This window comes from Lepidochelys kempii, chromosome 6 (assembly GCF_965140265.1).
Source record: "Lepidochelys kempii isolate rLepKem1 chromosome 6, rLepKem1.hap2, whole genome shotgun sequence".
Lineage (NCBI taxonomy): Eukaryota > Metazoa > Chordata > Testudines > Cheloniidae > Lepidochelys > Lepidochelys kempii.
This window is the reverse complement of record NC_133261.1, coordinates 60610550-60636589: the sequence shown is the minus strand read 5'-3', so window position 1 is coordinate 60636589 and position 26040 is coordinate 60610550. Positions and strand designations below refer to the sequence as shown.

Here is a 26040-nt window from a genome sequence, read left to right as displayed (position 1 = left end):
CGGCTGTGCCCATGGGCGCTGAGCTTGTGGAAAGGGCCGGGCGGTTCCCGCCCCACGCCCCAGGCGGACGGAGGGCTGGGAGCAGAGATTTGACAGAGTCCTCCCCCCTCCCCGGCCACACCGGCTGTATAGGGGCCCCCGCCGGGCCCCCCGAGGCCATTCACGCTGGAGCCAAGGCGGCCTGTGCCCTGCCCTCCAGCGAGCACCTGGGGCCGGCGGCTTCCGGGACGGTGCCTCAGACAAAGGCAAGTAATGGGGGGCATGACCCTGAGCTCCCGCCGCCCGCGCCCTGCCCTGCCCAGTGATGTGCCAGCGGCGAGCCACGGTCCCCTCAGGTTGGGTGAGAGGGGAAAGTAGCGCTCGCAGCCCCGCCGTGATTGGCTGAGGCTCCATTACATCATGGTGCCGGGGCTGCCTCGCTGCTTTTGCTCTTGCTTTTTTTCTTTTTTTTCCGCGCGGGGGAGAAAAGTGGGCGCGCGCTAGTTAGCGCCAGAGGGCGGCACATCTGGGCAGGGCTGGGCGCGGGGCGGCCCCGGCAGGAGCGCTGGCCACGCCACGCCGGCCTGGCTCCGGCTCCGGCTCCGGCTCTCTTCGCCTTCCCGGCGCAACCCCGGCTGCCGAGGGAAATGCCCGAGGGAGCCTCCCCTGAAGCGGACTCCGGCGCCTGGGCTCGTTCGCTCTCCTTGGATCGGCACCAGCCCCCCAGCCGCGGGCGCTGCCCGACGTGCGGGAAGATGCACCATGGGCTTTGAGAACGGCACCGGCGCCGCAGCGCTAACGCCGTGGGGGGCGGCCGGTGAGTGAGCTGCTCCCCCCTGGCCGTGCGCGGGGCCGGGAGGCGGAGTGCACGGAGCGATCCCCCGGCCGGGCGTTGGCTGCCCTTTGCCCCGGGCCGGGCGCGCCTGTCTCTTCAGCTCTCCGCCGGGCTTCTGCTTACCACAGTGACCCCCTCCAGCCGGAGCGGGCGCCCGGGGTGCCCTTGGCCAAGGAGTTTGCAGGAGTGGTGGTGGTGTGGGGGCGGGGGATAGCGCAGATTGTATAGTGGGGGGGATTCCCCCGCCGCCCGCCCACTCCCCAAGCGCCCCCTGCTCCTACGTGCCCCCTACTTTGGGGGTGCAGTTAGACGGGGCGGTGGGGGAGGCGATGGCGCCGGGGTACAGAGGTGGTCAAAGGGGTGGGGTCTGCCCCAGTCGCTGCACACAGCGGGGGTTCTCAGGGCAGCCGGCAGCCTCGGGCTCCGGCACTTCCCCGCTTTTCTAGGCTCGTCCCAAGAAGGGGACCGAGGCTCCGGGGTCGGGGAAGGGGCGCACGGGCTTTCCCGCGGCGGGCTGAGGACGCGCTGTCTCTCCGTCAACTTTCCCGGACTCCATTTGCCTAAAAATGGCTTTTCTGTGCTTCTCTCTCGCCTTTGGTAGCTGTCACTTGGCGCAACATCTGGGAAGCGGGGGGGCTCTAGCAGCCAGCGAACCGCTCCAGCTGCTGCGGGGGACGGGGCTAACCCAGATTCCACCAGCCGGCCCCGCCGCCCGGGGCAGCGCCCACGCCGGGCCAGCGAGATTCGGATCGCCCTGGGAAGCGGCTCTCAGGAAAGAGCCACAATGGGTAGCACCTAATTCGGATCCAGTCTACAGCCACGTTAGACTTGTACCCAGCGCAGGAGGCAGTTTTCGCCTAGGGGACCCCGCAATCCGGCCCCAGCGACTTGCGCTGGTCCCCTCGCCTTCCCCACCGCCTGCAGCCTCAAGGGCAATCGCCACTAGAGACTCTCCGGCCCCTTATAACAGCACCCAGCAAAGCACGTGGCACTCACCTGGCTGCCCCGCAAGCCTCGGTTCCCCGGGTGCGGAGGGGAGCTCTGGGGACAGGGGGACGCTTCCCCTCTGCAGCACGAGGGCCTACGCAGCCCTGGGCTTGGCGCAGCACTGCTTTCGCCGGGCGCCTGGCCGCGGGCACCGTTCAGGAGCAGTCTGGGCTGTGGAGCTAGCACCCGTGACCCCCTCACAGCTAGCGCGGGACTCAGGGGCACATAGGGCATAAATCAGGGTAGGGAGGACAGGGGGCAGTGTCATTATCAAGCAAACCCGGGATCGTTCCTGTTCCCTTAGACGGAGAGCAAGTGCCTTAGGCAACACCTTTGTTACAATGTGCTGGGCGCTGTACAAACTGGGCCCACATGGTCGCTGTCCGGCAGAGCTGACACACTGATGGAGACAACAAAATAGGAGGGAAGGGGAGCGACGAGCAAATACAAGGGGCTAGGTGGTGATTGGATAAGAGTTTAAGGACCTGTGTGTACAAAGACACTGGGAAATCTGGGATGTGTAATCATGAGCTGTTGTGGATCATGCTTATTGTGTGTCACTGGTATGATATTAAAGAGCAGGGCTGTGTAAATCTACCACTGAAGTACTGTAGAGAGGACAGCTGGAAATATGTATTAGATACCATCTAGTCCTCCCCACTCCCTTGCAGGACACCGGTTGTTCCTTGAAGTCCATTCTCCTGGGCTTTGACTGTCAGTTTTAAATGTCCCCACGGACGAAGAGGCTGGCATGACTCTCCTTATGAGAGGTTTCAGAGTAACAGCCATGTTAGTCTGTATTCGCAAAAAGAAAAGGAGTACTTGTGGCACCTTAGAGACTAACCAATTTATTTGAGCATAAGCTTTCGTGAGCTACAGCTCGCTTCATCAGATGCTCACGAAAGATTATACTCAAATAAATTGGTTAGTCTCTAAGGTGCCACAGGTCTCCTTTTCTTTCTCCTTATGAGATGATTCCTCTCTTTCACCGATCTCACAGTTTGGTTCCCCATTCCCATTCACTTCAGGTTTCTTTTGCTTAATTTCACCTCATTACTTTAATTTTACCCACTGGGCCCATGCTAGGTAATTCCTGCCTTCCTTGGGTTTACTCACTGAAGGTGTAAAGTAAATCAGTGGGGTCGGGTGACTGGTAAGGTGGGATTAGACTATGATGTGTGAATGGACTGGAATTTTCATTTGGGTCACTTTAAACAATGCATTCATTTCTTGTATTGTTCCTTTCAACCACATCCCACCTGGAACGGTGGAAGTGGGTGACATCAGAATGGGCACCAGTAGGCGTTGTGACATCAGCAGCCCTCAGCTTTCTGGAGATATTGTTTGATGTGATGTTTCCATTTCTAAAAAAGACTCCTTTTCCCAGCAGGAAACTGTCTCAAAAGAGACTCCTTTTAAAATGAAAATTGCTCCCGCGGATTTCCTAGCAGAGGGATGATACACCTAGCAAGTGGGGTCTCCTGCTTAGGAGAAGTGAAGGGAGGTGGTTCCTTTCAATCCATGTTCATGCAAAAGATCCTCTCACTCTTCCTGGGACACCAGAGGGGTAAAAGCAATGATTTAGCAGAAGCTGATGTGCACAGATAAGGTGATCTCCTAGCTGCTCTCTTTCCATTCCAATGATACAGGGGTTCTCAGATCTTTTCGTGGCACTTTAAGGGAGAGATTGTTGTATGTCTGTCTTCCCTCTCATTTGCCATCCTGTGAGCTCCATCTCCTCTTCCTTTCACAGCTGTGCTGCCTCTGCCTCCCCTCCCCCTTTCACTGGGGTTCAGAGCATCTATCTTCCTACTGAAAAAAGAACAGGAGGACTTGTGGCACCTTAGAGACTAGCCAATTTATTTGAGCACAAACTTTCGTGAGCTACAGCTCACTTCATCAGATGCATCTGAAGAAGTGAGCTGTAGCTCACGAAAGTTTATGCTCAAATAAATTGGTTAGTCTCTAAGGTGCCACAAGGTGCCTAAGGTGCCTCTAAGGTGCCTAAAGTGCCCTCCTTTTCTTTTTGCGGATACAGACTAACACGGCTGCTACTCTGAAACCTATCTTCCTACTGGGGACCAGATGACTTCCCTGGGGCAAATGATGTTAGGAAAGTACTGAACCCAGTACTGCCAACCCCAAATGAAAAAGTCATGAGCCACCCCCCCCCCCAGATCATGAGATTGGTTTAAAATCAGGATATTAGACTGCCAGTTAGGAGCACTGGGCTCAAGACTCTCTCTTTCACAGACTGCCAGTAAGACCTTGTCAAGTCACCGAGGCCCAGCTCCACCAGGGTGTTTTGACTCCTAACTTTCTCTGAAATCAATGGAACTTTGGAGCCTAAACACCTCTGAAGATCTGAGCCTTAGCCTCTCTGTGCCACCATTTGCCATCTGCCAAAGGGGGATAATAGTACTTCCTGGTGGTGCTATGAGGATAAGTCCATTAGAACTTGTAAAGTGCTTGGATACTGTGGTAATAGTGGCCATACAAGTATCTAAGGGTACATCTACACTGCAGTAAAACACCACAGCTGGCCTGCATCAGCTGGCTCAGGCTGTGGGGATATAAAATTGCAGGGTAGACATTTGGGCTCTGGCTGGAGACTGAGCTCTGGGACCCTCCCCACTCAGCGGGTCCCAGCACTTGGGCTTCAGCCTGAGCCCAGACATCTATACTGTAATTTTATAGCCCTATTAGCCTGACTCAGCTGAAATGGGCCAGACACCAGTGTTTTACAGCAGTATCGACATACCCTAAGCCAGTTAGATAGTTTCCTGGAGCTGGGGATTTAAGTAAAACACCAGATATTGGAAGACTCATGTTAAAATTGCAAGAGTTGGCAACCTTACTATATTTTTAGCCTTTTTTTTTTTTTGAACCTCTTCAGTTATTCATTGTCCTTCCTAACCTGACCGGTGGCACACCCAGACAGAGGTCTCCAGTGTGGACTAGCAGTCACAGCTTGTGCTTTTACCAAAAAGCTGGAAAACTACCTTGTTGTTTTCATTGGCACAGTTCATGTTAGCTCAACACCAACTAATGGCACCCATTCCCAGAGAACCAGCTAACACCAGTGCCTGCTTGGGAGACACACCCATTCCAGAGAACCAGCCAGTACCAATTCCCACCTGGTAGAGTCATGCCCATTCCCAGAGAACCTGTGAGGTGATGAACTAGAGCCTGATTAAGCCACATGCAGTGATGAATCATTTCTATGCTAGGCTCTAGCGAATCCACAAGTCAGGAGCTGGTCTGGTGACTCTCAGAGCAGGTATTAAAGCCTCACAGGAGAAACAGTCACTCAATCTGCCTAATGTCACTTCATAGCTTGGTGCACTCCCCTGCTTGATAGCAGTGACAGATACCACAGGACTTAGCTTTTTCCAGCCTGGTTGCCAGCCCTGTACTTGCCTTGTTCTGAGCCTGCTATTAACTCCTGGTTCCAGCATGGACCACTGGCTCTGGTTCTTAGGCAGACTGTCACTGCACCAACCACTGGGCTTGGCCATCCATGTCTCAGTTTCTGGCAGAAGAAGACAAGACCAGTTCTGGTGGTTCTGTTTCCAGAGAACCAGCCAATACTGGGACATGCATGTACATATCCAGTTGTATGAGACACATATATTTAAAAGTGAAGGGTGGTGTTTCTGGCTGTTTAGTTAGAGATTCAAATAGAATGCTGCTCATATGCTAGCCACATGTACTCCATCCTAGGCAGAGCGCAACTGTTATCCCAACAAAACACTCCAGCGTATACTATCTGAAATGGTGCTTGTAACAACCAGCACCACTCCCCTTCCCCATTAACATCAATCTAGATAATCTCTCCCAGGGAGTAGAAATTGTGGGACATTTATTCTGCCTACCTGGAAAGCTCACGCACAAAAGTACAGCAATTTTCTATGGCCAAATGTACGTATATTTAAAGTAATGTTAAGGTTACACATTTAGATGCAGAAAATCAGGGCATGAAGAAATAAAAGCTCTCACAAAGCACAGGTCAGCAGAGCACCTAAGCACTTACTTGAAGCACTTTGCTAAATCAAAGCCATAGTAACATTACTTTGTTCATACTGTACATATTCAGGTGACATTTAATAACATAACTATTAATCAAAAGTATTATGTGCAGTGTCGGTGAGTTAATATTACTAAGTACTATTACTATACTTAACTTTTGCATTCTATTCTTATTTTATTATTTCATGGTGCACAAAGGCATGATGGGAACTTTACAGAACTCATCGAAAATTACTGTCCATACCTGAAAGAGAATGCAATGTCAATTTTAGATGAGTGGGTTGTGGGGAAAATGTTGGAGCGGAAGATGGATGGATGGATGGATGGGGAAGGGTAAAGGTTATTATCACAACAGGACAGTTTGTTCTCTCATGTTAGGCACGTGACCACCTCCATAGATTAGTATGTTGTTTTTAATACAAGAAAGCCTAACAGAAATGATTTAGTACTGGCATAATTCATTTATTATGGGCATTGCAGAAGGGGCAGTGTGTTTGTGTTTAAACCTGTCCTCACAAGATTCTAATCATGCACAGTGTTGGGAGCCAGATAGGTACCTGAGAGAGAGAGTTTTTGCATTTCATTGCCTTGTTTTTAATAAGACAGCAAACACCCTATCCCCTCCCCTCCCAAAATGTGGGAAAGATACAAAGGGCCTCTGCATGTTGACACTGAAATTGTGCTAACTATGCTCTGGAGTTCCTCTCTCACTGAGATGTCTGGAGGTCTTGAGAGTAGTGATCCAGGGCCACTGAAGTGAATGGGTTGGCAAGTCCCTGCTATTTTTTCTGCCAGGCTGCGTTAACAGGAAAGCAGCACCTCTAAGAAGAAAGCAGATGAGAACATCTGCAACAGGAGTAGATAGAAAAGTAGGCTATAATTTAAATGTGCCCTCTTTGCATGCATGCTGCCAGATGCCCACACACAAAATGCCATTTTGAGCTTGCATATGGGTAAATTAAGTTTAGCTAGCCACACAGTAAATTAAGTTTGGCTAACACCCAGTAGGATTTTCTCTCACATGGCCAACTGGTACTTTTACCCAGGATCAGAAAATCGGGGCCTTAGTATGCACCTTTTGGAGAATTCTGCTGTCAGTGTGACATGCACTAATTTTCTCCCGCAGATTTTCCCTAAAACAACCTGGGAATAGTAACTTCTTGGGCAAAACAGGTGGGAGCTCCAACATTGGATGTCACAAAGTGGGTGGGGTGTTGGTAGGTTCTGCTATAACCTTAGCAGGTACCTCTTGATTATGTTCAGAAGTGATTTTTTCAAATCACTTATGACTTCTGAGGGTTTATCTCCTTCCCTCCATGATTCCTCCATAGGGACCATTTCTATGGAACATTTAGAGGAATTTTTATTCATCCATATCTGAGTTCAAAGGTGAGCATAATGAAATACTGGAAAAATGCATTCTTCACTCTCCAATAGCTCAAAATCAGCTTGGGGGTGTGTGTGTGGGGGGGAAACAATTGTGGGTGGATTCTGAAACCAAGTCTACAATATTTAGTCTAAAGGAGCATTTTTCAGAAAGTTCTGAGAATGGACATATGGATGATAATGAAAGTCCCTATCATGGATGCTGTGGAGTGGTTATAGAGTTCCTGGTCCTCAACAGTTACCAGAGAGGACCAGGATAATATAGAGGGACTTCCCAGTCAGGGAGTTCTCTAGTTGTGGCTCTTTGTGCTTACCTCCTCACCACAGAAACTAGACTCAAAACATACAAATCCCTCTATTTCCCCAGTTTTCTAGCAGATACAGCAAGCATTTCCTTCATCCAGATCTGTCTGCACTTAAACTGTAGCAATACTCACTGGTTGTATAGAGCTTTGTGCATTCAAAGTGCTGTACAAGCATTAATTAACCAGTCTTCACATCCTACCTCAGGGCTCAGGCCCAGATCATCAAAGGGGTTTAGGCACCTAACTCTCAATTTTATAGGGACAATCCCAAAATACGGGGCTTTGTCTTATATAGGTACCTATTACCCCCCACCTCCTGTTCCAATTTTTCACACTTGTTATCGGGTCACCCTACCTAAGTTCCATTGGTTTCAATAGAAGTTAGGTGCCTAATCCCTTTAAGGATCTGGGCCTCAGTCCCTGTTCTGGGTTGAAGAATCATAAATCACCTCATTGGTGTTCCTCCAAAATTGTTTAACTTCCAAGGAGTTCAGATCACCAGTTGAGAAACAGCAGGAACCCTCAAGCTATTCTGGCCAGGTTACTAACCAGGTGTAGGCTGGATGATTGTAGCATTATTGCTTATTTATATAATTATTGTATTAATTAGTTGCAACAAAGTATCGCTTGACCAATTCCAGGCATTTCTGGCCTATGGGAGCACATTAATTCATACGAACTCCATTTAAACCTTTAGTTACTGTATTAACTCACTGTGCATACTGCCTCTCATTTGCATTTCCATCCTGCATATATTCAGAGTAATTCATTTACTGAATTTACAAGCAGGATTTAGGCATTTCATAGGCATATTACTACTTGACCATCTCCTATGACTCTGGGCCAGAAGCTTGGTGACAAGTGGTAGAAGGCTATGCTGCTGCTCCATGCCATGATTTTACTCATGGCAGGGTGGCAGGATAATCAGACATTAATGTGGATGCATAAAGCAGTCCAGCCTCTCCTGAAGAGTCCCCAGTACATCTCATCTCAGTTACCCTGGTCTGCTCCCCCCTTCAGGAGTTCTGCCTCTTGTACTGAGAAGGGAGGAATGACAGCTGAAGGTAAGAAACATACAACCAGGCAACAGTCTTCACTTGCCTTCATGGATACACCCAAACACCATGTGCACAAGCCCTCTCTTTCCCCCAGACACCATCTGTGCACATACCCTTCACACACACGCCCTTCAGTTTGTCACGTCAGTATAATTGATCATGGGCCACAGTGTTAATTTGTGAAATATATTAATATAAAATCCTGGTTCATTTAAAATAGTGGCCTTTGGAGAATTGCTCTCTGTGAGGAGCCTCTGGTGGAGAAACTTGTAGTCAATGGCCTTGACTTTGTGCCACTGTTTACACCCGTAATGGTAGCATAATACACCCACTTGAACTCTAATGATGTTCAGAGGCTTGAACTTGAGTGATGGCTCATCATACACTCATCTCACTTTACTTTGCCATGAAGTTGACTGTACTGTCAAAGCCCCTAAATGGTGCTGCTATGGATACAACGTCCTATTGCTATGACAACCCAGAGGTCACTAAGGGAAGTCCTGCAAATAAGAGTCCTGTTAGCAACATAATCACTCTCTTTACCTATACTCTATGACTCCATCCTGTCCTACACCATTCCTGCTTTGCTTAGCTTGACTCAATTCTTCTCTTCAAATTGTGCAGCCACACACTGATCACAGACTCCCGCAGCATCTGTCTGGGTGAAATCTTCCCGATGCAAAGGATCTGTGCACTACTTACATTTTCCAAATAGGGCATGAGAGAGACCAAAGCATTGGCTTTTTGCTTGTCCTCTGGACAAGGGTGAATTTCATCCTATGTATGGGGTGTGTTGGTTCTCAGGGTACCAAGGACTGTGAGTCACTTTGTTAGCCCCCTGCCTCCAGCATGAGGGACATTTGTTTATGCTTAGCTGGGTGTCAGCTCCCTGACACCACCAGCCTATTACTAACCCAAGCACTCTCCTCTGGGAAATGCTAGAGGGGTTAGCATTTTCAGGTTAGCAATAGGTATACCCCAGTCCCTGAGTCCCTTTGAACCAGCCCCTTATCCACTGAACACTCACAGAAATACCAAGTGTGCTGTCCCCCAGCGAATAATGTACACACCAGCTTATATGATTCAACTCAAGATCAGCCCCTTGCTTAATATCACAGCACTTAGATATATTGATAGTGAAAACAAGGATAAGTTTATTACCAAGGTTTCAAGAGATAGTGAGTAAGAATAATGGAACTAAAAGGTTACATATAAAACAAAATCATAACATGCTTTCTGGAGACTAATCTTAACAGGCTTACCTCCTGTCTAAAGAAGTTTACCTCACCCCACAACATCCTCTGCAGAGTTTCATAGAATCATAGACTATTAGGGTTAGACGAGACCTTAGGAGGTCATGTAAAGACCAACACCAACTAAATCGTCAAAGCAGGACCAACACCAACTAAATCATCCCAGCCAAGGCTTTGTCAAGTCGGGCCTTAAAAACGTCTAAGGATGGAGATTCCACCACCTCCCTAGGAAACCCATTCCAGTGCTTCACCACCCTCCAAGTGAAATAGTGTTTCCTAATATCCAACCCTGTAATAATTTTCATTGCCCTCCGCTGGACTCTCTCCAGTTTGTCCACATCCCTTCTGTAGTGGAGGGACCAAAACTGGACGCAATACTCCAGGTGTGGCCTCACCAGTGTCGAATAGAGGGGAATAATCACTTCCCTCGATCTGCTGGCAATGCTTCTACTAATACAGCCCAATATGTCGTTGGCCTTCTTGGCAACAAGGGCACACTGCTGACTCATATCCAGCTTCTCGTCCACTGTAATCCCCAAGTCCTTTACTGCAGAACTGCTGCTTACAGTCCGTCCGCAGCCTGTAGCAGTGCATGGGATTCTTCCATCCTAAGTGCAGGACTCTGCACTTGTCCTTGTTGAACCTCATCAGATTTCTTTTGGCCCAATCCTCCAATTTGTCTAGGTCACTTTGGACCCTATCCCTACCCTCCAGCATATCTACCTCTCCCCCCAGCTTAGTGTCATCTGAAAACTTATGATGGGTAATTAATCCTATCATCCAGATCATTGGGAAAGATGTTGAACAAAACTGGCCCCAGGAGCGACCCTTGGGCTTGATACTCCGCTTGATACCGGCTGCCAACTAGATATTGAGCCATTGATCACTACCCATTCAGCCTGACAATCTAGCCAGCTTTTTATCCACCTTATAGTCCATTCATCCAATCCATACTTTTTTAACTTGCTGGCAAGAATACTGTGGGAGACAGAATCAAAAGCTTTGCTAAAGTCAAGATATATCATATCCACTGCTTTCCCCATATCCACAGAGCCAGTTATCTCATCATAGAAGGCAATCAGGTTGGTCAGGCATGACTTGCCCTTGGTGAATCCATGTTGACTGTTCCTGATTCCCTTCCTCTCCTCCAAGTGCTTCAAAATGGATTCCTTGAGGACCTGCTCCATGATTTTGCTGGGGACTGAAGTGAGGCTGACCAGTCTGTAGTTCCCCGAGTTCTCTTTCTTCCCTTTTTAAAATATGGGCACTAGATTTTCCTTTTTCCAATCGTCCAGGACCTCTCCCGATCACCACAAATTTTCAAAGATAATGGCCAATGGCTCTGCAATCACATCTGCCTGGGATGCATTATATTTGGACCCCTGGACTTGTGCACATTTCAACAAAGGTTGGCTGAGAACTCATTTTCATGACTGTAAATGCACTGCTCATTTACTTCCCGGTGCAGGATCAAGGGGCATCTTCTTTGCCTTTTACTTATATCTTGAAAGTTCGTTGTCTCTACTCAGTAAGATAGGTTTCAGAGTAGCAGCCGTGTTAGTCCGTATTCGCAAAAAGAAAAGGAGTACTTGTGGCACCTTAGAGACTAACAAATTTATTTGAGCATAAACTTTCGTGAGCTACAGTTCACTTCACCGGATGCATTCAGTTTTTCCACTGAATGCATCCGATGAAGTGAGCTGTAGCTCATGAAAGCTTATGCTCAAATAAATTTGTTAGTCTCTAAGGTGCCACAAGTACTCCTTTTCTTCTTTCAGTAAGGATAAGAACCCAGGGCTTATTTTCCTGTGTGCTGCTTCTCTATTGATTTCACATCTCCCTGCTGACTTCACATGTAAATGGATATCCATTGTGTTAACTTACAATGCTTAATCTGCATCTCAACAGAGAGACAGGTGAATAAGCATCCCTGCCTGACAGAAAACCTGTTTGTCAATTCTGTCTTGATAAGAGATTTGAAACTATCCATACAAAGTATTGGTATATACATTTCACAATCGTATTGACCAGTATGTGATCCTGGCTTTCATTTAAGACCTCACATGATATTCTTTGATACCAGAATGTACCTACCAGACATGGGACATTCCTATACCCCCCTTGTCAGTTGGCATTAAGGGGTTCTTGGGTCAGATTAGACATGAAGAAATTCTTCTGGAAAGTTTATACTTTAAGGCAAACCCCTGTGTAGTCCACAGCAAATTGGATCTAAATTCCATGTTAAAGTCCTTGGATAATGTGGCACTCTGGTGCAGGAGAGTGGAATTCTGTGGCACCTTCATGTACATTATAAAATTAAGTTTTTAAAAAACTGAATTAAATATGATAATGAATAATCCAGCCAGAACAGTAGGCTATGTGTTACCGTTATTGATATTAAATTCATTTATTTGACATCCCCACATTTGCAGGTTTCAACTTGCAACAGAGTTTTGTATTGACAATGCCTAACTGCACAATAGAAGCTGTCAGAAAAGGGTTTGGTAGCTGGATTTGGAATCATCAAGTCTTTTGGCATAGGAGGTGGGTGGGAAGCAGTTTAGATTTGTAAAATAAACACATTGTTTTGATGTTTTGCAACAGTGTTCACCAGTGAAATAGTTAACAATGTCATCTTTAGGTTCAAGAGTTAATGCTCCATTGATATGACCATAGCAATTCACATTTCTTGGAGTATTGTTTTAGGCTCTCTGCAAACACAGGAACATTTTAGTGCATTGTTTACACTGTGGGACATTTTCAAGATTTTCTAGAAATGTAAAATTCTAGAAATGTAGTTTAAAAAAAGCAAAATGCAGATTTGGGAGTACTATTCTGGGTAAGGTGAATCTCACTGCCAATGCTGCAGTTGCTTATTTCTGGAAATGTGGGGCCCTACTTTAAAGATCTCTCCACACTTGGAAAACGACCTGTGTTGAGATTGTTTAGGCCCCCTGCACTGGTAATGAGAATGTTTTGACTCCTGTCTGGATGGGACCAATCCAGTTTTAGTAGATGTACAGAAAGCATGATTGAGATTTAGAGGGCTATCGTGTACATCATGATTACTGGAGTGGTGCTGAAAACAATTTGAACCCATCTCTATTAGCAGTTTGTGGGGGAGGAGGGGAATGGGGAACTCCTGTTGTTGACAACCATTGGTTAGCAATAGATCATCTTCCAAGAGTAGAGAGTTCCTGAAACTGTCTAGCTCTGGATCCATCTTTTTGTTATATGTGTGTTCAGTGCCTAGTGGAAGGAGACCCTGATCCCTGACTGGGGTCTCTTGGAATTACCATAATGAAAATAATGAGTAATAATAGCTTTTATGCTCCACAGTAAGAAATATCTTCACAGCTGCTACATTAACTCATAAAAGGGACTAGCTGGATCTCCAGATGAGAGAAGCTGCTAAATTCTGGGAAGGTCAAGACCAGAGACCTGAAGTGTCTCATTCAGCCATCCCTAGAGTCTGCCAAACAGCTAAAAAACTGGGAAAAATAAGCCAGGGGGAAGCAGGATCTCTTTTTAGAAAAAGCAACTTTATTCTACTACGTAATGGAACTGGGAATATTCACAACTATTTTCTTTTGTGCTTCTACTCATGCTGGCAATTTGGCATCTCATTATTTTCACACTTCCATGCTAGCAGCTACTATACTATGCTCAAATAAATGGGTTAGTCTCTAAGGTGCCAGAAGTCCTCCTTTTCTTTTTGCAAATACAGACTAACACGGCTGCTACTCTGAAACCTACTATACTAGGGTGCACCATTGCAGGAGTGCTAATGTTCATGCTGCCTAGCAATCGGGTTCCCAGCCCGATTAAGCTATTACTGCTGAGACGCCTGGAGTCTGTGCCAGCATGTGCCTACATTGACCGTTGCTGGAGAGCTCATTGCTGCAGCCAGCAGGAGCCACTAGGGAATGAAACAGTGACATATTTACAGGAAATTACTTTTGGTGATTTTTTTTCAGATCTGTAAAACTTTTGGGGATTCTTCTGCAGTGGCTATTTCCTACTCTATGATCTTTCTAGCTGAATAGCCTGAAAGTTCAATTTCTTTGCAATAACCCTCTAGAAAAGGAGGGAGTTGGTATTTAAGTTATTGATGTTATTCATGGACATACTTTTGCAGGGCCCATTTTAAAGTTATAATTATCCAGAAGAGCTCAGCATCTAGAGAGTTAACTGGGTTTTCTGATGCCAAGCCCCATATCACTTTGTATATTGTTAAAGGAAAGAAATTGCCTGCCTGGTCCTAACAAAAGCATCACAAAAACACCTGCTCTTCATGGCTTGAAGTTTTGTGCATTCACTAAATTGTCACACTATCCTTGAGACCACTTGGAAGCAGCTACAGCTGATTCAGACTGTAGCCTCTTGATCCTATTGGGATCCAGAAAGTGGGCGGGCCTGAGCTCCCCCACCCCACTGGCACCTATGATCCCCTCACTCCCCCACATGTGGAGCTGGTCCTCTGAGGCCCCCTGAACCCAGCCCACGACCCCCCCCAGCTCCTTCCCCCTCTTCGTGCGGGGCTGGTCCAAGCCTCCCCTTTCCCCACCCTGTGTGCAGGGCTGATGATCAGTTGGCAAGAGTAAACAGGACAAATGCCCAGTTTTGTCAAAAAAAAAAAAAAGTCAGGACAGCGGGACACGGCCTAAAAAAGGGACTGTCGCGGCCAAAACGGGACGTATGGTCACCCTACTGAAAGGTAGCTCCCAGAACTGGGCACAATACTCCAGCTGAGGCCTTACCAGCACAGAGTAAAGTGGAAGAATTACTTCTTGTGTCTTGCTTACAACACTCCTGCTAATATGTCCCAGAATAATGTTTGCTTTATTTTGCAACAGGGTTACACTGTTGACTCATATTTAGCTTGTGATCTGCTATAATCCCCAGATCCCTTTCCACATTGCTCCTTTCTAGGCAGTCATTTCCCATTTTGTATGTGTGCAAGTGATTGTTCCTTTCTAAGTGGAGTACTTTGCATTTGTCTTTATTGAATTTCATCCTATTTACTTCAGACCATTTCTCTAGTTTGTCCAGATCATTTTGAATTTTAATTCTGTCCTCTGAAGTCCTTGCAACTCCTCCCAGCTTGGTATTCTCCACAAAGTTTATAAATGTACTCTCTATGCCATTATCTACATAATTTATGAAGATATTGAACAGAACTGGACTCCTCCAGGACCCCACTTGATATGCCCTTCCAGCCTGACTGTGAACCACTGATAACTACTTTTTGGGAATGGTTTCCAAACAGTTATGCACCCACTTTATAGTAGCTTCATCTAGGTTGTATTTCCGAAGTTTGTTTATGAGAAGGTCATGTGAGACAGTATCAAAAGTCTTACTAAAGTCAAGATATACGACATCTACTGCTTCCCCCCTATCCACAAGGCTTGTTACCCTATCAAAGAAAGCTATTAGGTTGCTTTGACATGATCTGTTTTTGACAAATCCAAGCTGACTGTTACTTATCACCTTATTATCTTCTAGGTGTTTGCAAATTGCTTGATTATTTGCTTCATTATCTTTCCAGGTACTGAAGTTAAGATGACTGGTCTGTTATTCCCCTGGTTGTCCTTGTTCCCCTTTTTATAGATTGGCACGATATTTGCCCTCCTTCTGTCCTCTGGAATCTCTCCTGTCATTGCCATCCACAAGTTTTCAAAGATAATTGCTAACTGTTTGTTGCCATTCTTGGCTCAGGTAAAGGCCGTCAGTTCAGTGTTTACTGAGGGTGACGTTATTTGTTCTGCATGCTGGGGATGAGTCTGTTTGTGGTGCCCCCTACATTTGGAATGCCCTCCCATTTATCATCCACTGGCCACTTCACTCTCCTCATTCCAATCTCTCCTCTAGGTTCATTTCTATCTATAATATCAAGTACTAACTCCTGAAAACCCATGGAAACTGAAGCTCCATGCAAGGGAGCATGATTAATCCAATTACCACAGGATCGTGTTGTTGTCACCCTCATCCTTTCTTGCCCTTGCCCCCTCCCCATCCTATTACCCCTACTCGTTGTGCTATGTTTAATATAAATCTTCAAGGCAGGAACCTATAGCTTGCTGCTTAGAGGGCAGACTTATTTATGCTGAACTGCCCTAGAACGGGTGGTCTTATAGCTTCAACCCAGGAGTATAAAAGAATTTGAGGTTTTATCTGAGGCAGAGGGAACTAGGGCCAGGGACAGAAGAGGTTCTTTTGGGAAAGCAGTTAAGTGCAAAAGAAAGGTTAGGCTGAGGTTATTTTGTTGCCATTTAAGTCACACTTTATATTAAGGTTCCATTTATAAATAGTTTACAAAGGTTTAATAAATGAATAATAGATGTTTTAATAGCTAGTTAATCAATTGTTATAGATTATATGCTCCAGCAGGGCAATAAATTATTTATAACAGTGGCTTATAACCTATAATACCTTCTACTGATGTGCTTGTTAACCATCTCTAATGCAGGTGGCTCATGTCTCTCACATTCGTATAACAATGAAACCTTAATATAAAGTTAGCCATAAAGGCAAACACAGCCAGAAGCGGGGGTTTGGAGCAAACCTAGTGTGTGTAACTGTTTTTGCCCATTTGTGACTCAAGTGACCAGTCAATGTTTGAGGCCCTGTGGGTGTTCCAGCTGGGTGCAGAAATTGGTGATAATTAGGTATTTCTTTGACGCAGTTATGTTTATTCACAAAGAATGCACAACATCCTGAGTGCAGAGGGAATCAAATAGCAGAAAACAGCTTCTTTTGCTCACAGCAGAAAGAGCACTCTTTTAGCCTGCTCCCCTGATCAATAAGCTTCTTTCCAGGTTTCATCCAGGGTCAGCCACCATGCTTTCAGCTTCTCAGGCTGTCTCTCTCTCTGCTGGTTCTCCTCTGTTCTCAGTTTCTGTGAGATCTCTCTTCCCACACACACACACATACCGAAAACAATACTCAGCCAAGAGCTCCTGGGTGGGTTCACACATGCCTTTTGTCTTAGGTGGGGGCTTATGCTTACTGTTAGGTGTGAAGCCTTAATGGGGTTTTAACTCAACCCATAACAAGGTTTCACTCAGCTCATAACAACACCCCCATCTCAGCTTTGTTTATCATCCTGATGAGGCCTAAAATGGTGACACCTAACAACAACCCATCCCAAACAGAAAAAAATAAATAATTTAACGAATTAAAAATAATACATGGTTACATATTTACATATGTACAGTATCTTTCTGTCAGGATAGTTTCACATCAACAACATAAACAAATTTTGTTCTCAACCAAATCTGGGGCTTTTTTCTCCCTGGACTTCCTGTCAAATGCCAGGGAGGGATCCCTTTCAGTCAGCCTGAGGAACACAAAGGAAGTATTTTTTCACACAACTCACAGTCAACCTGTGGAACTCCTTGCCAAAGGATGTTGTGAAGGTCGAGCTAAGACTCTAACAGTGTTCAAAAAATAACTAGAAAAATTCATGGAGGAAAGGTCCATCAATGGCTGTTAGCCAAAATGGGCAGGGATGGTGTCCCTAGCCTCTGTTTGCCAGAAGCTGGGAATGAGCGACAGGGAATGGATCTCTTGATTACCTGTTCTGTTCATTCCCTCTGGGGCACTTGGCAGTGGCCACTGTCGGAAGACAGGATACTGGGCAAGATGGACCTTTGGCTGTTCTTATATTCTAATGTATTGTTTCTCAGGAATTTGCTGTCTGAGGCATAATCTACCCATTCTGTCTGACTGGGGGATTCACCTCTGAAACAACTTTTCTAGCCTCAACTTCCACAGCTATTCTCTTAGATTCAGGGGGCAGCCAAGCTGACATCCTGCCCCCCTAACTGGAAGCACTGCATCTGTGTCCAATATGAAAGGGTTTTGAAACATGGATAGCCCAAGACAGATTAAGTCACAAGAGCCTTTTTCACCTATGAAAATGCAAAATCACAACCTGCAGCCCATTGAAATGATTTCCCTTCTTTTACTATGTGCTGCCTGTCACTAACATTCAGCTAAGGAACAGGAATCTGTTCCTGATTCAGCTAAGATTTCCCCCAAGACTCTTGGTTTCAAAATAGGTTTAACTACTTGCCATCTTTCCCTTTCTGGAAAGCTACCACAGTAGGTTGCTGTTATAGTGGTTTCTGCCCCCATGGGCAGGACAATTTGTTCACTGCATACCAGTTGCCTACAAACCATTGTCTCACCTGGGCCATATCTTTCAAGGGAATTTCCACAGACTGTATTTGTCAGACACCTTTCCTAGTATTGTTTCCACGATTATTAGCTATAATGAAATCTAAGCCAATTATTAGCTCATCCATTATTTCAGCCATCCAGACTTCTTGCTTGAATTTCAGAGGTCCAATCTTCAAACCCAATTTTCCCACTTTTTAGATGGGTGCCCTTTACCCAGTCACTGTCTCCATTCAGACCAATCAGATGGTTCAGTTCTGGATCCCTTGTTTCCTGCCTTTTTAGTGTGTCTGGTCTAATAACTATTGTGTCTGAGCCAGCGTCCACTATCCCTATACCCATCACACATCCTGTTATGCCCTCAATAGCCAAACTCCCGTTATTGCCCTTTAGCTGCCCAGATCTATACAAAACCTGTGGGGCTGATCCTTGTACCTCTTCCAAACTTTGCTCCTTCGGCTTGGTGTTCCCCCATTTCCTGAACTGGGAGAGATGCTTTAACTAGACACTTATGACAGTCTGTCTTGGCCTGACTTAAATTTATTGCGACTTTTTTTTGTGGCCAATTTTCTTTCAGTACCAGCATTTAACTGAACTATTTCCTTTAATTTTGCATCATTGCTAATTTCCATTGTTTTACAAACCAAATTGATCATTTGTTCTAATTGTTCAATATGGTCATTAAACAGATTAGAATCCCCTCCTTCATCATATATATTAGGCACAGAACTGTACTTCCAGGTGTTATGGTAATCAGCTTCCATCATCCTCACAACCAGCTGCTTGCTCTTCTGGTGCACAGCCTCAAGGAAAGATTCAAGTTCTGGGGCAAATTCCACAGCCTCCTGGGGTGTCTTTGGCCTCCTTTCACTGATCTTGATCTGCGAATCCAAGTCCAGCTGAACATCTATAAATCGGTCCATTGCCAGCCTATCCTGGAAGGCTGGTTGTACCTGGATATGCCAGGAACATACATCTCTACAGGTCCTCTGCCAGTTAAGGAGGGGTTTCTTCTTTCCATCTTCTTCTAGATCTCAGCTGTGCCCTGGGCAGCTTAGCTATAAACCATATGTTCACGGCTTGTACCAGGTTTGGAGAACTCAGTCCCTTTTCTGGCGGTAAGTTCTGTAGCACCATCAGAGCTGGGCCACCGAAGTTGGCTGCTAGTAAGCCCCTTTCTGTCCCTCCTCCCAGCCATTTATTTGAGCTATAAAGTTGAACTGAGCCAAATAAGCTTCCCAGGGAGTTTTCCCCTCCAAGATAGTGGGACTTTTGCATTATTTGAGCTGGGTCAGCCCAATCTCTCCCCTTTGGACCTCTCTGGGTTACAAATGGGGTAGAAAACTGTTGTGTCTCCTCTTACCCAAGTCCTCTGCCTGGCTCAATTTCTCACCCAGGTGGCTGCCTTCCATGGTGTTCTGTGACCCTTTGATTTCCTTCTGGAGCTGAATTTTCAGTTCTTAAGTCCTATCTGCAGCTCATCTCTGGTAGCAAGTTCCAGGTTGGCTACAGCTTGCCTGGTCTCCAATATTTTATGGAAAAACATCTGATCTATGGAACTTAGGTTGTTGGTCACCTCTTTTCTGTCTTGCCATTTTAGCCTGGGAGATTTGCAGCTGGGCTTCCCAACCTGTCTGGACGCTTTGTAGTTGCTCCAACAGAGATTTGACCTCCGCCCGCAAGGCAACCCTCAGTTCCCTCTGGGACCGTCCAGATTCAGTTTTAGTTCCTTTGTAAAACCTCCAGGCTTTGATTTAAACTCTTTTGTGACATCTTCAGCTCCTGTTTTGGGGCTTCTTTGAAATCCTGTCGGTGCTTGGTGATTTCTGCAAGAACCCCCATTATTTGCTCCATCTTGGGTCAATAGGAATACCAGCTCACAAGCTCTCTCCTTGGAAAGTGGATCCTGTGGTACTCCTATTCGAGGTGACAGCTAGTAAAAATTTAGGGCCCTGGGGATGTTTGATAGATTGTGGGATTTTCTTTGATGCCATCTTGCTTATTTACAGGAATGTACAAAGGCCTGTATCTCTGAATGCAGAAGGAACTAAGAACAAACAGAATGGTTTCTTAGCTTATAGCCTGCAAGCACCATTAGCCAACACCAGATTCAAAAGGTCTCTAGCTTTTTCCAGGGTCACACTGTACTTACAAAAAGAAAAGGAGTACTTGAGGCACCTTAGAGACGAACAAATTTATTTGAGCATAAGCTTTCATGAGCTACAGCTCACTTGTGTCTGACACCATCAAGCATCCGATGAAGTGAGCTGTAGCTCACGAAAGCTTATGCTCAAATAAATTTGTTCGTCTCTAAGGTGCCACAAGTACTCCTTTTCTTTTTGAGAATACAGACTAACACGGCTGCTACTCTGAAACCTGTCACTGTACTTACAGGCTCCTGATTGGTTTTCTTGCTTCTCCCTTTCTGTTCTTGTCTGTTCTCAGTTCCTTTCTCTCTCATTCATCTCCTCCACCCATACTCAGCCAAGAGCATCTGGGTGGGTTCAGGTTTCAGAGTAGCAGCCATGTTAGTCTGTATTCGCAAAAAGAAAAGGAGTACTTGTGGCACCTTAGAGACTAACCAATTTATTTGAGCATAAGCTTTCGTGAGCTACAGCTCACTTCATCAGATGTCACATCTTTTGTCTTAGGTAATGGCTTATACTTAAATGTGTGTTAATTGAAGGGTGAGTTCACACCTATCAATCTCAATGGGGTTTTAACTCAACTAATAATAAAGCTTCACCTTAGCTTTCTTATTATATCACTGTTAGGAGCAGGATGGGGAAAGCCATCTGCTTAGAGGCTCATGCCTGTTTACTTGTACAGAGAGGTGCCTAGCACTGTTCTGAGCACTGAAATGGAATAAATTAATACTAATTAATTTGCTTTGATTAATTAATTTGATATGATTTTAACGAACATGCTCTATTGTCGCCAGCAGGCAACTTTCATGGGCGCATTTTTAAAAACTGAAAAATCAATCAATCAAGTAGAACTGTAATTCTCAACCCTCCCTCCTGCCACCATTCAACCAGCCTTCCTAATGAACCATGAGTGCCACCAGCCTGTCTCCCTGCCTGCAGCCTGCCCACAATCAGACCTTCCAGTCACCTGAATACTTGGCGTTGCCCATGTGGTTTGGAGGAGTGGGAGACTTAAAGACTGATGACAAACAGCATGTGTGTGTATTGTAATTTTGTTTTCACTTCTCAGAATTGGTCATATAAATAGGAAAAAATCATGAATAATTTACTCAATGAAAAAAATGCCCTACCCCCATGCTATAAATTATTTGCAATGAGTAATTCTACCAGCTCTTTCACTGATCTATTGTTTATAGATGGGTAAGGAGTTAAAAGGGATGCCTTCCAGTATGAAACTGCCAAGTCCGGGGCATTCCTGACAGTGCAAGAGGGGTGACTGCATTTTAAATGAGCAAATACAATTGAACGCTGGTGAACTATTGATTCACCTTTTCTTTTCCTTCTCCGTCTTTCCATTTATTTCCCACATGTTAATTATCCAGAGATCACTGGCACTTGTGTCTGACACTATCAAGCACTGAACCCTCCCTGCCTGTATGAAATCTGGCCAATTCACTTTGCTAGGAATAGAACCACATTCTTTATTCTTTCTGTCTATCTATCATATTGCCAAGGTGCCTATTACTGGTATCTAAGAGCTACATTTTCACACTCTCTCAGGGGTGTGAATCTGTCATCTAGAACAATCGCTCACTACATGTAAAGCAGTGCCATGACTCAGTAACTAATTAACGACTATTAGATAAAGCTATTATCACTACAAACCATCACCCAGTTCAGTCTCTCTCTCTCTCTCTCTCTCTCTCTCTCTGTCACACGCACACACACACACACACTCCATAAACAAATACTCATTTATCATTCTCTCTCCCCCCTCACTCTTCTTTCTTGCTCTCTTCCTTTCTCCCTCTTCCTTTCCCCTCCTTTCCTGAGAGCTTAGTTATCTGCCTGTGCTAATGCTAAAACCTGCATTGCATTTGCAGTTTAACATGACAGAACTAATCCCATTAGATTTTTACCCTCTCGGCACTTTTAGGAGAACAGAGATAAATAGCAAAAGGCTGGGAACCAGGATGAAATGACTCTTGCTGGGGCCTTCACAGCTTTGGGCAAATTCCTTTGTCTCTGTCTCTAACCAAAATATGAAACCTGATTTGTTCTGACCTTTCATTAACGCCCGACCTTTAACCCTCAATGCTATAACTGCAACAAACACTTTCTTCAGCTGAACATGTTGGAGTCAGTGTCCCAGGCACTGTGGCTTTGTCTTCATTGCTAAACAAGGGGTATTCTTACTGTGGGATGAATAATGTGGATTAGGTTTCAGAGTAACAGCCCTGTTAGTCTGTATTCACAAAAAGAAAAGGAGTACTTGTGGCACCTTAGAGACTAACCAATTTATTTGAGCATAAGCTTATGCTCAAATAAATTGGTTAGTCTCTAAGGTGCCACAAGTACTCCTTTTCTTAATGTGGATTAGCTCTCTCACTTCAAAATCCTGGTGAAGACAAGGGCAGGTAGCTTCTACCTTGTGGTGAGATCAGCACTATCCCCCTTACCTGGGGTTGACTTTGCCTAGCTACATTACTGTCACTGTCCAATGTCCTGGTGATGAGTGATGTAGAAAGCCTACATAGATAAAGAGAGAGCTAGATTTCCCCATGGCCTCCCCACACGTACTGTGCCAGATGGCTCCAGTGAAGCCAGGAAGTGCACCAGCACTGTGGGAAAAGTGCAAGTTCTTTCTCCTCATCACCAGACCAAAATATGTCAATATCAAACCCTACCTCTGCACTGCAATTAAACACCCGTGGCTGGCCCGTGCCAGCAGACTCAGGATCATGGGGCTCGGGCTACAGGGCTTTTAATTGCGGTGTAGACATTCAGGCTCGGGCTGGAGTCCAGGCCTTGGGATGCTGCAAGGTGAGAGGGTCTCAGAGCTTGGGCTGCAGCCAGCATGAGCCCAAACATCTACACAGCAATTAAACAGCCCCTTAGCCCGAGTCAGCTGGCACGGGCCAGCCGTGGGTTTTTAATTGCAGCGTAAATGCCCTACAGGATTTACTCTGCAGCTTTCCCAGATCCAGTTGGGGCAGAGCTCTAGCATTCCCACACTAATCAGATCAAAGCTACAGCAGAACCATGCTGACCAGACCAGAGCTACTGACTCAACCCCACCTTTAACCTCACTTTATCACAGCTGGAGAAAAGATTGTTTCATTTTTGTCAGAAACAAGAGTGCCATCTAGTGGCGGCTGGATCTAATGCCATCAGGGTATGATATTGGCCAAAGACGGACATGCTGGAGCTAAGCTCCTAAGGAAAGGGGACCCTTGCTGGAATCATGCACCTGGTCAGCAGGACATGGGATAATTGGGACCAATGCAGCACAATGAATCCCAGAACTGTGTTCCCTCTGGAGATCCCAGGCCATGGGTCTGAGGAAAGGGATGTGCAGGGACACTGGTGTGGTGGATGTCAGGGCAAGGGTTCCCAAAGGAGACCTCTGAAAGACTGTTCCAAGCCCAGATTTTTAGGAAAAGGCTTCCACCTGGTGTTCTAGTGAAGTGTTTCTCAGCAACTGGCCCATGAACCAGCACCAGTCCCTGAGATCTCCCTGACACAGTGTAGGAAGGCAGCAACCAGTCCCTGGTATCAAAAAGGCTGAGAAACACTGGTCTAGTGGACAATCACACAGTCTACTTGCAAAGGCCCAAATCTGTGAGCAGCCATGATGCTGCCTGTGGTATCCCCCTTCTGTTGCCAGGAGGGAGTGCGGGACATTGGATGAAGGGAAAGCAGTGGATGTATTGTTTCTTGACTTTAGCAAAGCTTTTGACACGGTCTCCCACAGTGTTCTTGTCAGCAAGTTAAAGAAGTATGGGCTGGATGAATGCACTATAAGGTGAGTAGAAAGTTGGCTAGATTGTCGGGCTCAACAGGTAGTGATCAATGGCTCCATGTCTAGTTGGCAGCCAGTGTCAAGTGGAGTGCCCCAGGGGTTGGTCCTGGGGCCGTTTTTGTTCAATATCTTCATAAATGATCTGGAGGATGGTGTGGATTGCACTCTCAGCAAATTTGCGGATGATACTAAACTAGGAGGAGTGGTAGATACGCTAGAGGGCAGGGATAGGATACAGAGGGACCTAGACAAATTGGAGGATTGGGCCAAAAAAATCTGATGAGGTTCAATAAGGATAAGTGCAGGGTCCTGCACTTAGGACGGAAGAACCCAATGCACAGCTACAGACTAGGGACCGAATGGCTAGGCAGCAGTTCTGCGGAAAAGGACCTAGGGGTGACAGTGGACGAGAAGCTGGATATGAGTCAGCAGTGTGCCCTTGTTGCCAAGAAGGCCAATGGCATTTTGGGATGTATAAGTAGGGGCATAGCGAGCAGATCGAGGGACGTGATCGTTCCCCTCTATTCGACATCGGTGAGGCCTCATCTGGAGTACTGTGTCCAGTGTTGGGCCCCACACTACAAGAAGGATGTGGATAAATTGGAGAGAGTCCAGCGAAGGGCAACAAAAATTATTAGAGGTCTGGAACACATGACTTATGAGGAGAAGCTGAGGGAACTGGGATTGTTTAGTCTGCAGAAGAGAAGAATGAGGGGGGATTTGATAGCTGCATTCAACTACCTGAGAGGTGGTTCCAGAGAGGATGGTTCTAGACTATTCTTAGTGGTAGAAGAGGACAGGACAAGGAGTAATGGTCTCAAGTTGCAGTGGGGGAGGGTTAGCTTGGATATTAGGAAAAACTTTTTCACTAAGAGGGTGGTGAAACACTGGAATGCGTTACCTAGGGAGGTGGTAGAATCTCCTTCCTTAGAAGTTTTTAAGGTCAGGCTTGACAAAGCCCTGGCTGGGATGATTTAATTGGGGATTGGTCCTGCTTTGAGCAGGGGGTTGGACTAGATGACCTCCTGAGGTCCCTTCCAACCCTGATATTCTATGATTCTATGATTCTACATTGGAAATTGAAGGGTGATGGCTAGCCTCTGGGGTCTGTGCTGGCTGCCGGAGTATTTCTGGGTGGAGTTGAAGATGCTGTTTTCACCTACAAAGCCCTAAATTATTGGAGACCTGGCTTCCTGACAGATGCCCTTTTTCTCCATGGAGTACTGCAATATCCACAATTCCCAGAGGTGTGTGGTGTAATTGTAATGGGCCTGGAGCTGCAATTGTTCTTGGCCAGGGGTCCAGATCTCTGTTATTTGCTTCCTGCTTTGATTTGTTATAAGCCATATTTGGAGCCTCTCAGACTGTGTCACAAGACTTACGGGTTCTTCCAGGATTTCCTGGAGGGGAGGAGTGGCTGTACGGGAGGGTTTTCTGTGACTTGGCATGTTGTCAGGGTGGCTTCTTATTAAGATTTATGACCTATAGGTTTGTGCCTTTATCCCATGTGATACACTAGAGGTTCAGATCAGTATATGTGAACTGTAATTAAATAAATACATCAGCCCCTCCACTGTTGGGGAGGAAGGGAGTCCATAGGGCTCAGCATCTTTTCAAGCTCTGCTCTTCCTCCAAAGGTCTTGATTTAATAAGCCCAGATCAGAAGCCAGTCTCCTCTGGGAGGGGATTACACTCATTTGCCTTTGAGAAACTAATTGGTTTATCTAATTTATCTCATACCCATATGTACATGTTCCTCTGACAAAGTTATTAGAGTTTGTCTTTATTTCTGATGATGATTCTTGTTGAGCAGATACATTACATGGAAGTATGTTTAATCTGTGTGCTTGCTGTACACCTTCAGGGAGTTAGCTTCAAATCCTGCGCTGATCAAAAATGAATGAATCTTCACTTAGCTCCAAAACAAAGCCACCATGCAGTTTAGCAGAACTGTATGTCTCTGGTCAGAAGAAAGCCAGACTGGAATTGCAGGGGTGAGGTGTATCAAGCTTAAGGTGCATTGGGCAGAGCTGAGTGTGAGGGACCCCCAGTACTGGAATAGCAGGTGGTGCTGCAAA

General features: G+C 45.9%; 1 protein-coding gene across 3 annotated transcripts in view; it reads left to right on the top strand.

The window, feature by feature from the left end:
• Window positions 1–571: 571 nt before the first annotated feature.
• The window catches only part of CHRM4 (cholinergic receptor muscarinic 4), a 38129-nt gene continuing 12660 nt past the window's right edge, over window positions 572–26040 (top strand). For all 3 annotated transcript variants that reach the window (XM_073348164.1, XM_073348163.1, XM_073348162.1), the window contains exon 1: window positions 572–796. In XM_073348164.1, coding sequence (XP_073204265.1) covers window positions 742–796 — 55 coding nt within the window. In that variant the 5' untranslated portion in view covers window positions 572–741. The remainder of the gene's footprint in view (window positions 797–26040) is intronic.